Here is an 11,399-nt window from a genome sequence, read left to right as displayed (position 1 = left end):
TGTGACACAGGCAGTCACAGACAGACAGTGCTGTAAGGAGGAAGCCGGCGCTGCTGCTGCCCAGGCACTTCCTGTGTGTTTGGATTTCCCGCCCGCCCGGCTGCACACGGGGATGGTGGCTGCGTGAGTCCTATACATGAGTGTGATGCAGGGAGAGAGGGACCCGGGCTGCTGCTAGGAGTCTGTGGTAGCGGCTAGATTCCCTTCGCAGGGAGGACCTTTCCCACGCTGTGGTGACCCTTGCTTCTATGTGAGTTACGGCGCTGGCATGTTCACTTCAAGTTTCCATACAGACAGACACTGAGATACAGGCAGACACAGGAGGGGTGGCTGCTGCTTGCACACAACACATAATAGATGCATTTACAAGGGACTTATTTTGTTGTGTTTCTGTTGCTGACTACCGCATGCAGGACTTCTATGGGCTCCTTGCTCTTTAGTGTGTGTGTTTCAGGCATTAGTGAAACACACACATAGATGTCCCGTCCTCTGAGTATGTTATTGATAGTGGTCCCTTCGGTGTGACAGGTATATCAGCAGCAAGTGACATATCCATGAACCCTTCAGACAGAACATAGCACAGTTTATATTGGAGAAGCCAGGATAGTAGAGATATTGAGGGTGCACTCCTGAGGATATGTATGCTTGACGTAAACTGATAGTTACATGTTCTTGAAAAAAATCCTTACAAAAAGAGGTGTACTATTTACACCCTCTTAGTAAGAGAATAATAGATGTGCAAAAAAAGATAAAATAAATGTGGCTAAAATTGCACAGGACTGCGCAGACCAGACTGTCATTCCTTTTAGTACGTCACACTATTACTGGAATCGGTACATCTGTCCGAACACACTTAGGTCTACAGTCATTAGGTCGAACCCACTACGTCGACTGGCAGGAAGGTTGACCTGACTTAAGGTCGACATGGGCCAAGGTCGACATGAATTAAGGTCGAATTTGCATAAAGGTCGACATGAGGAAGGTCGACTGGTCATAAGGTCGACATGGGTTTTTCACTGTTTTTTTACCCGAATGTCGACACAGTCGACATGGACACAGTTGGCAATGAAAATCGGGCGCTTGCTTCGCTCGCGATGCTTCGGGCACAGTGGCTCGCTTCGCTCGCCACAGCTTTAATAACCTCCTCCACGCCCTAGTGGATGGTAGGGCATGAAATACCGCCTGTCGGCACATGTCAGCTCAAAAAACAGTGAAAAACCCATGTCGACCTTATGACCAGTCGACCTTCCTCATGTCAACCTTTATGTAAATTCGACCTTAAGTCATGTCGACCTTAAGTCAGGTCGACCTTCCTGCCAGTGGACCTAATGACTGTAGACCTAAGTTCATTCTAATAGATGACCGCTTCCCCTATTACTGCACACCTCCCAACATGACCCCCTCCAGGAGGGACACATAGTTCTGCTCCTGCACTTCCCTGGTAATGTATGATTGCCAACACCTTTCTTATCAATTAACTAGTTCAACACAGGTGCTGGCAATCCTACATTACCAGGGAAGTCCAGGAGCAGAACCTGGAGAGGGTCCTGTTGGGAAAACTGGTGCACAGGGAAAGGTGCTGTAATTACACATAGGCACATCATATTACATTGTACTATGCTGACTTATTGAATGTGTTTGATATTTTGAAATAAAAATCTACTCTTTTTTAGTAATGTGCTTCTACAATAGCATCATCATGTACAGTAAGCTGCATATAGATTTCAGGTTTGTGAGCGGGCCCTCCAGTCCTACCTGTCAGCCTGCTATTTGTTTCGTCACTGTTTCCAATTGCGCTATATAAGAAACTGTACTAAGGGCTCCATTTAAGAACATTACTAACTATTGGCAGTATTTTTCATCTTGCATTGTATCAGTGATAACAAATATGCCGCCAGTATGTATCATCTCCCACCTGCTCCAGCGATGTCTCCTCTCCAGTGTGTCCAATTCAGAATAGATGTCACAACACCTTTAGTGAGTAACAAAGGGGCAGATGTATTAAGCCTTAACAAGAGATAAATGCAAGGGTGATAAAGAGAGATAAATGTCCAGCCAATCACCTGTTAATTGCTATGTTACAGGCTGTGTTTGAAAAAAAGTCAGTAAGCAGCTGATTGGCTGGACGTTTATCTCCAGTTATCACCGTTGCATTTATCTCTTGTTAAGGCTTAATACATCTGCCCCAATGTGCTTATGGCTCATTGCTAAATGGAGCCCTACTATAAGTCCAGTTCTACTGTAGATAGGACATTTTATATGCAACTTAATAAATGTTAACTTGTTCATTTTATGGATAAGTCAGGTACAGTTTATAGCTGTGTAATGTATCAACATTTCTTCTATTTATATTTGTGTTGTACTGACAGTAGCGTGCTGCTTTATCATTCCAGGTGCCCTCCACATCTGGGTAAAGAGCATACTGTAGCTATGTGGTTGGAACAACGTAAGCCCGAGTGATTACCACAGTTTTACCTGAAGATGAATATTTCGGGAGGCAGTTGTGGCAGCCCCAGCTCTACCGAGAGTCTCCCCACTGGTGACTTATTTAGGGAACTTTGGTCGAAGCTGAAGGAGTGTCATGACAAAGAGTTGCAAGGTAACACTGTACTGGGCTATGACATTATTTTATTTATTAATAATGGAAAATATGTTTTACAAAATGTTCCTGTTTTTTTTTTTTTTTTTTTTCATGATCATGCAAATAATAGCTATATAAACATGATTTGTTGTCCGAGAATAGGGTAGTAGCTTTGGACTTAACGCCCGGGGATAGGCCCTTATTCAGATCTGATCACAGTACAAATTTGTTTGGAAAATGGGCAGGATAAATACTTGCTGATTTATTTTTACACTGCAATTAATTTTTCAGTTTCAACACACCCCACCCAAATGTAACTCTTTCTGCACATGTTACATCTGCCCCACCTGCAGTGCACATGGTTTTGCCCATTTTCCGAACAAATTTGTACTGCGATCAGATCTAAATAAGGGCCATAGTCCATTACAGTCCAGGGGCAATGGGTTTACACTTCGTAGCAACCGAGAGCAAGACCTTTAATGCTCATTTCTGTTGGCGTCACCCTCCCGCTCAAATTCAGTGTTAAGTGTAGCCTGTGGGCTCTAACTGAATAACCCTGACAGATCAATTAGCACACAGTAGTTAATTATGGATAATTGAATCCAGCACACAGTAAAACTTTCTCTGCAAGAAGAGAAGCCAGCAGCAGGGTTGGCTGTACCTGAGAGCTGCCCATCACTGCTGTCTGTGAGAGCTGGAGACACTGGGGCAAATATATTAAGATGGCAGTTCTATTTAAGATGGGATGTTGCTATGGGCAACCAATCGGATACTATTATCTTCCAGAAGGTGCTATATAAATAAGTAGTTTCTGATTGGTTTCCTATAGCAACAACCCATGAGAAATAGAACTCCCATTTTAGTAAATTTCCCCCACTGAGGGTAGGATGGGCTGCAGTGAAACTAGGCCAGTGGGTGATCCTGTTAGAATTACTGACTATCATAGTGTGGCCAGGGGAGAAGTGTGGGAAGATGGAACTTGCTTGAGCCTCCTGAGCTTGGCCTGCAGGAATATTGTGTGTGAGTGGTGCAGCTAGTATCCTTTTTGTTGGCCAGGTGAGGAGGAGGAGGCCGGAGGAGAGCCGCAGGTGCAGAAGTGTTGCAAATGGAACAATGTTTTGGCTAGCAGCTAGTTATTATGTTGCCATGTGTGAAAACGATTTAAATAAAACAGGATTGATATGAAATCAAAATCCCGACGCCCCCGACCGACAAAATCCCGACGGGGGGGGGCGTGGATCGCTCGCCACACAGCGGGCCCGGTGCCTCGCTACGCTCGGCACACTAATTTATTCTCCCTCGATGGGTGTTGTGAACACCCACGAAGGGAGAAAGTGTCTGGATTTTGAACTGCATCCCAATAAAACAAGTTCAAAATCACACTTGGGTTTTTAGTGATTAAATATCAGTGACTAGGAACATAATGCTTGAATGGAGAGGTGAAAGGGTGGTCATTGTTCATGAGAAAATGTTCCACAATATATATCACATTTATAAAGTGGAGTACTCGCTGAGAGATTACTCCTTTAAAAAGCAGTGATGATTGTGTGGCACTCCATACCCAAGCAGTATTGTGCTTTCCGTGAATGGTGAGCGCCTAGTGCTACCGGAGTGAGGGATCAGATTGCACCTGTCTGCTGGATCCCGAGCATCCTTGGAACTGGCCATGCTGCACAGTGCTGTAAGGAGTTGCTATCAGTGTGGACTTGGTCCCAGATGGGATGAGAATGAGTCCTTGATGTGATTTGTTCTGATCACATAGCTTTCTCAAGTGTTTAATTGTCCCTAAAAAAAATAATAGGCTGAAAGGACATTGGTGAAAAATGACAAAAAAGGGGCAAAAACACCCAAAATTGAATATACCTGTAATGAAATAGTTCTGTTTGTTTACCTAGGTGAAAAATCGGGACTAATTGAATACCCCTTTATATATGTGTAGCAATAGCCCTCATATAAGAGGGGTTATTCAGACCTGATCGCTGCTCCTTCCTCCCCTATACGTTTATTGGTTAAAAAGTAATAACTTTATTTTAAATGATATCAAAAATATATGTATAATCCTTCAGTCTGGTCTCAATTATTTTGGTATACTTGGGTACAGATTGGTACCTTCAACTTTTATTATTACGAAGTCTTATATTAGAACAGAATGTTTGGAACATACATCGCTCTGTTCCAATATAGGACTTCCTAATAATAAAAATTCACCGTTTTGTTTTGTTTTTGTCGGCGAATCTGGCTTTTTTCACTCCTTGCAGTGAATCTTTTTTACTGAAAATCTGATTCACCCTATTCAATGTTCACTGAAAGCGAACAGTGAATACCGGCCAGTTCTCCGTTTCATGCTCGCTGCAATTCGCTGGTGTATTTTAATGGGGTTTTCACCGTGATTCGCCGAGAGTGTATTCAATGCTAGGATGGAGAACTGCTTTCACCATGATTTTCGCCTTGACTCACCATTTTGCATTCGACATCTTTTTAAGGTGAACTGGAAAGTGATCTTTTAAAATAAAGGATTTTTTTATCTCAAAAAATTTGAATTTTTTTTCTGTGAAGGGGCATGCTATTTTTATTCATGTGCTTGCAGCACATGAATATATATTTCATTTTAAATAATTTTTAAAAATATATAACACATTCGCCAGCAGGGGGACGGGAGCCGCTCATTAAATATTCACTTCACACTGGTCCCGCTCATTACATATGCATGAGCGGGACCAGTGAAGCGGCTCCTTACCCGTGTCCCCTGCCAGCTCTCCTGGGGGGGGAGCTTCTGCTGTCTGTGTCCCCGGGAGCCCTCCTTCTCCCCCACAAATTCTGGGGCAGGTAGGGAGGCTTACATCTCCCTGCCTGCCACCGTCTGGGGTTAAAGTTCACCGTCAGGGGCAGCGAGCCCATGCGGCGTCGAATAGGGTTGCAGGGAGGGAACCCTGCGAATCCTAAACAGGATTTGCTGCACATAGCGTAATTTGTCATTGAATACTGCCCTATATAGTACAGATCTGTACTATATAGTCAAATCGAATGCATATTGTGTACCAGTAAATTTTTGATCCTTATTCGATCCCCATCGAATCACAAGCAAAATCACACCATGTGTACTCACTATTATGGTGCATACACACTGGGCGTTTTTGCGTATATGCACAGCGATGATGGGGAAAATCGCTGGGCTGAAAAGTTTAAGCAATTATTTTTTTCCCCCTGGGGTGGATGACTTTTCATGCCAGGACGCTATCAGCAACAGGTGCCGGGCAGCTGACATCCGGTGATGTCAGCTGCCCGGCACCCACATCACAGGTCGATTACCATGGGAACGCCCATGAAACGCTGGGTGTTCCCATTGGCGCAACTATTCGCCCATGCGCCCCGCCCCAAGTCTTGGGTGCATGTGCCCGGCGTATGCACATGCACAGAGATGTGCACAACATCGGTCCCCCGTATGACCGCACGGTTGGATACAAACAGGCCAGAATAAGATCCAAAGTCTCTTTACTGGAGCTATTCAATTCAAGACCTAAGGCATCTGGACACTTTAATGCCCATGATATAAATAGACCCTAAACAAGTAGCCATAGAGATGAATGTTTGTGTGATAGTCTCTAAGTATCAGTGGAAACTTAATGCATATAACTTGTGGGGAAAATAGTTTGCGATCACAGATATGCAAAGCTGAATAGATTTATAATTCTATGCCGAAATTATCTTCTCCGCGCCTTAAAATATTTAAGTAAAGTAAGATCATGCTCATTTTGTACAATCCACCTGGAAAGAATAGGATCCCATTCATGCAGTGAGACCTTGCTGATGTAAAATTGGGTCTGATGTTATCTTAATTAATGTAAAACAATAAAAATGTTCTATCTGTGTAAATTCTTAGCAAAATATTCAGGGTTTTTTTGGTTTGTTTTTTGGCGTGTGAGTACATCTGGATCTTTTCATTGAGCAGTTAATTTCAGTGATTTTGTGTATTAGGCAAGAGAGTAGTTTTAGTCCAATTAAATTTGTTCAAAATAAAAGTGGCTAGGAGCAGTGTGGGAAATGTCATCAGAGGAAGTTTGATACATATAGAAAGTAAAAAATAATGACATTGTTTATGAGCCTTGGAAATGAATTCATCCACAAATGTTGTAGTCTGGGTCACTTGATAGCTGCTGCCTGCATGCTGGTAGGTTTCTTTCCGTTTTCAAGTTAAGATTTGAAACCTTATCTAGCAGCAAGCAAACCTCAAGTTTACTCTTCAGCAAGAAACCTCAAGCGCATCAGCATTCCTCACTGGTCATTCACACTGCTGTGTGTGTGAAAGCTTGCAGTAACTGCAGACATGTTTTACTACCTGCTGAATCAACAAACTAGCAAACTACCCAGGCATACTATTTAATAGGTTGATAATGAGGATGAAGTCTATACCGTGTATTTTTGTTTATCTTATGTTTTACTAGTCATACCTGTACTGGCTCAAGCATAAATCAAATCCTGTGGTATGTTATAAGCACTTTCATCTTGTATCTCTTAGATGCTAAAACCATTACTAGTATCTGAGATACAAGATGAAAGTGCATACGTAGACACGAATGGTGTAAATATAATAGGGTGTGTGAGTACATCCGAGAATGGCCGTATTTTTAAAGTGACAGTCATTTAAAAGGCAAAACCCAGGTTTATTTAGCCTGAAATGATTTCCACTTCAACAATATGGCTATTCTCGGAAGGACTCCCACACCTCCAGCTTCTTGTACCCTATTACATTTACCCCCTTATGTGGGTTAGTGATGGACAGTCAGGGTAGACTCTCTTCTATCTACATAAATATAATTGAGCGATGTGTGTGTGGATGTTCCACGATAACTCTCGAACGCTTTAGCTAATCGTCTGCAAACTTTGCACACTACCTTTATCATCTTAAGGGACGAAGTTCAAAGATGGGTTTAATCAGACGGCCCCTTAAGGGTGCTGTCATAAGGGTACATGCTATTTCTGTTTTCATGCCTATGTCGTTGGAAAGCTAATGCCTTTCTGTATACAACACAATAAACAGACTCCCTTAAGTAAACCCTTAAAGGCCTATAAGGGTCCATTAAATGAAAAACATTTTCACTTTACAAAACTTTTGTCAAACTGAAATGAATAAGCGACTCATTGGCAGAGTGGTCTGTGAATCGAACACTGTAGATATCGTTGTGAGATCAATCCCCAGTCAGTTATCTTTTTTTCTCTTGATTGCTCTATTCATTGAGCCCTGTTGTGGTTGGCAAGGGTAGGTGGGTAGCTGGAGACTTGCTCTGGCTGCTGCAGCAGTTCTGCCCTGCTATGGTTGGGAAGGGTAGGGGGAACAAGAATGGCATAAACTTTCACCCGGACAGACAGGCGGGCATTAAGACTAGTCTGTCCTATTCTAGTACACTCCTGAATTTTGATAATAAAAAAATAAATGAATACAAAAAAAATGTATAACTATCAATATCGTCTTTGTAGTATTTGAATAATTTTTATACTCGAAAATCAACAAATTTTCAGCACTTCGCTACAAATGAGTATGGGTTAATATGTCGACACATAAAACATGGCCAAAAATTCGACATGAGTTTTTCATGTTTTCTGTATGTCGATATGGACACCGTATAAGTGTGCTGTACTCGCCATGCTTCAAGCACGATGCCTCGCTGTTCTCGGCACACTATTTTATATTCTCCCTCTATGCCAACTGGGATGGGGAAGTATGAACAAGTCGGCTTAAAAAAATTTTAATCCTGAAAAAACTCATGTCCACCAACCAATGTCGACCTAAAGTATATCTACTTTTTTCATGTGTCCACCCAATGACCGCATACTGCTACAAATACAGGGACTGCCTGGGTGAGACCAGAGTTGAGGCCGCCACAGTATGAGCTCCTCCTCCCTGTCATAGGCAGAAGCTGAATGATTTATACTGCTGCACCTATGTATAATACCCGGTTATGGTATAACGCATGGGTCTTCAAACTGTGGCCCTCCAGATGTTGTGAAACTTCATGTCCCAGCATGCCCCGACAGTTTTGGCATGCTCGTATAGGAAAAATGTGGCAATGCATGTTGGAACATGTAGTTTCACAACATCTGGAGGGCCGCAGTTTGAAGACCCATGGTATAGCGGATCAATGCTGTCGATTTAAGGGTGGTCAACATTAACATGGTCAATCTAAACATCGGAGATCCGTCGACCAGATACGATAATGCCCACATCAACCATCGGGTACATATATGTGTAAGTCTGATTCTGATATGATTATTCTCAATTGATCGTATGCTGCAAATCGTGTACCCACAGCTATGCATGTACATAGTTGCATCAGTGCAGCATTTTTCAACCACTACCGTGGTACGCTAGTGTGCCTTGAGCTGCTCTCATGTGTGCACCAGAGCTAGAGGTGTACACACAAGTTTACAGACACCAGTTAAACTGCTATTCACTGGTCTCTTCCTGCTCCAGTCTTGTTTCTGTATCCTGGGCATATTAGACCACCACTTTCTCATGTCAGTAGTTCCAGATCTGGCTTCTGGTCCCTCCTCCTTTTGTCATTCGCTAATCACCATTGGTTGTTTCTCCCTCTTACATCGATGGTGTCATTCCCGGTGTAAGGGGTTGTTCTTTAAGAAGCAGCCCAGAGACTGCATAGGACATGAATCAGATTTAGAGAAGACTAGTCAGAGAGCTAGGTGAAGAGCTGCTTGAGTGTCCTGCCCCCACAGCTCCCTAGGAGAACTTAATGGCAGCTCAGCAGTGAATTGTATGGTGTTCACATGAGGGCATTTTGAACTCTACCCCCCTGGGGCACTACACACTGAAAACAATTGAATGCTTTTTTTGGGGGGGGGGGTGTTCTATGGAGAACAATGGGAATTTTTTTATGTGGGGACCAATGTGATATTTGTTCATGTAGTGGCCAATGTATTTTATTTTTGTTCCATATTGGGGACAAGTGTAATTGTGTTTTTTTTGTTTGTTTGTTTGTTTTTCTGTGGGGGCAAATGTGTTTTTATGTATGGGATCTGACGGTGCACCTTGGCAATTTTAAAATCTTGTTTAGTGTGCCTTTATGTGGAAAATCAATACATTAGTGTGTACGAACCCACGACTATCGGTGAGCACATGCAAATTGTTGCTTCCTCAATGCATGTGTGAATGCATCCTGGCAAGGATGGCAAAGAACCTATCTATATGTCGTGCTTCTCAGTCATTCCCTAAATTCCTGCTGTGTATGTTCTAGACCAGTGATTTTCAACTTGCGGAATCCTGAACAAGATTTTTAAAATTGCCAAGGCACACCATCCACGCACATCGCCCCCTTCCAACCCCACCCAAGAAATTAAGGAAATACACTAGCTCCTGCAGTAAATCCACATTCTGCCCTCCCCTACAGTAATTACACCACCCACTGTCCTCCACAGTAATTCCACACATTGGGGCAGATGTATTAAGCCATAACAAGAGATAAATGCAAGTGTGATGAGGAGAGATAAATGTCCAGCCAATCAGCTCCTTACTTACTTTTTTCAAACACAGCCTGTAACATGGCAGTTGGCAGGTGATTGGCTGGGTGTGTATCTCTCCTTATCACACTTGCATTTATCTCTTGTTAAGGCTTAATACATCTGCCCCATTGTTACCCCCAATAATTCTAAAGCACACTGCCCCCGTACTAATTCCGCACATGAACACTGACACTGAGCAGCAAGACAGCATGACATGCGTGACATCGGTCATGCTACGTCAGAGGTCATCAGCCAGGCTGTGGAAGTGCAGAGAGGATGGTTTTAGGACAGGGCTGTGAGTGCAGAGAGGCTTGAATTAGGAAAAGGTTGTGAGGGGAAATTAGGAAAGGGCTGTAAGTGCAGAGAGGATTGGTATAGGATAAATCTGTGAGTGCAGAGAGTCTTCTCTCTCTTCTTCTGCTGGGCTCATCATCTTCAGTCTATTCCATTTGATGCAGAATCTTCCATTCTGGTTACCAGCAGTTCTGTGGCCTCGTTTGATGTTCTTATAGGTTGGGTGCTTTTGGGAGTGTTTTTTTCCAGGTGGAGCTGACAAATAAGAACCCTATAAATCGTTCTTGCATATCAGCTGTTATTAGTTGTTTACAGGCCATTTGCTGCCTCCGTTCTGTCTAGGTGGCTTAGAATGAAGTCAGATGTTGCAAGGATTGTGACTCGGGGCTGTATTGGGGTGGAGTCTCAAGGGCTTCCACTGTGACCCAGTCGACCACCTGGAAGAATGGAGGGTGCCCTGTTACCATTCACACGAGTTGTCTGGCGAGATCTTTCCAAAGGAGCTCTTTAATGGTGTCTTTCACTGCAGTGCCAATTATGACACTAAATGAAAACCAGTCGCCACTTGCACTGTACTACTTGCCAGAATGCACTTCAGGAGCAATGTAACCACGTGTTCCAGTGGAGCAAGTTGCGCTCCGGGCTCCAAGGATGTTTTGACTGCGGGAACAAAGTTAGCAACCTTTAATATGGCCTGATCCAGCCACCAGGATGTTCTCTGGCTTGAGGTCACAATGGATTATGCCATTGAACTGTTGTCCACATACAAGGTTTGCTTAGAAGAATATGACACTAGTGATGATAAAGCGGTCTTTTCTCTTTAGAACCTGATGAAAATCTCCTCCACTTGCATACTGCGTTCCATGTAATAGATGCTCATTAGTCTGCAGAGCAAAGTAGCCATGGGTAAGGCGCTTCCTTGTGCCAGTTCTGAGACTGTCCTTTCTACAAATGCTAGTTCTTCTTTGCCCCTGGCTAGCAGCGGTCTCTTCATTATGACTTCACAGCCTCC

General features: G+C 43.2%; 1 protein-coding gene across 2 annotated transcripts in view; it reads left to right on the top strand.

Moving 5' to 3' along the window:
• Positions 1-10: 10 nt before the first annotated feature.
• Positions 11-11,399, top strand: part of RBBP8 (RB binding protein 8, endonuclease) — a 51,790-nt gene continuing 40,401 nt past the window's right edge. Inside the window, exons 1-2 of one of the 2 annotated variants that reach the window (XM_083187525.1) lie at positions 11-250; positions 2,394-2,599. In XM_083187525.1, the coding sequence (XP_083043651.1) occupies positions 2,482-2,599 (118 nt within the window). In that variant the 5' untranslated portion in view covers positions 11-250; positions 2,394-2,481. The remainder of the gene's footprint in view (positions 251-2,393; positions 2,600-11,399) is intronic. The other variant, XM_083187526.1, reaches the window with a different exon arrangement.

The sequence above is a fragment of the Crinia signifera genome, chromosome 5 (assembly GCF_055691185.1).
Source record: "Crinia signifera chromosome 5, ASM5569118v1, whole genome shotgun sequence".
In the NCBI taxonomy this organism is placed as follows: Eukaryota; Metazoa; Chordata; class Amphibia; order Anura; family Myobatrachidae; genus Crinia; species Crinia signifera.
This window is presented reverse-complemented; position numbering and strand designations above follow the sequence as displayed.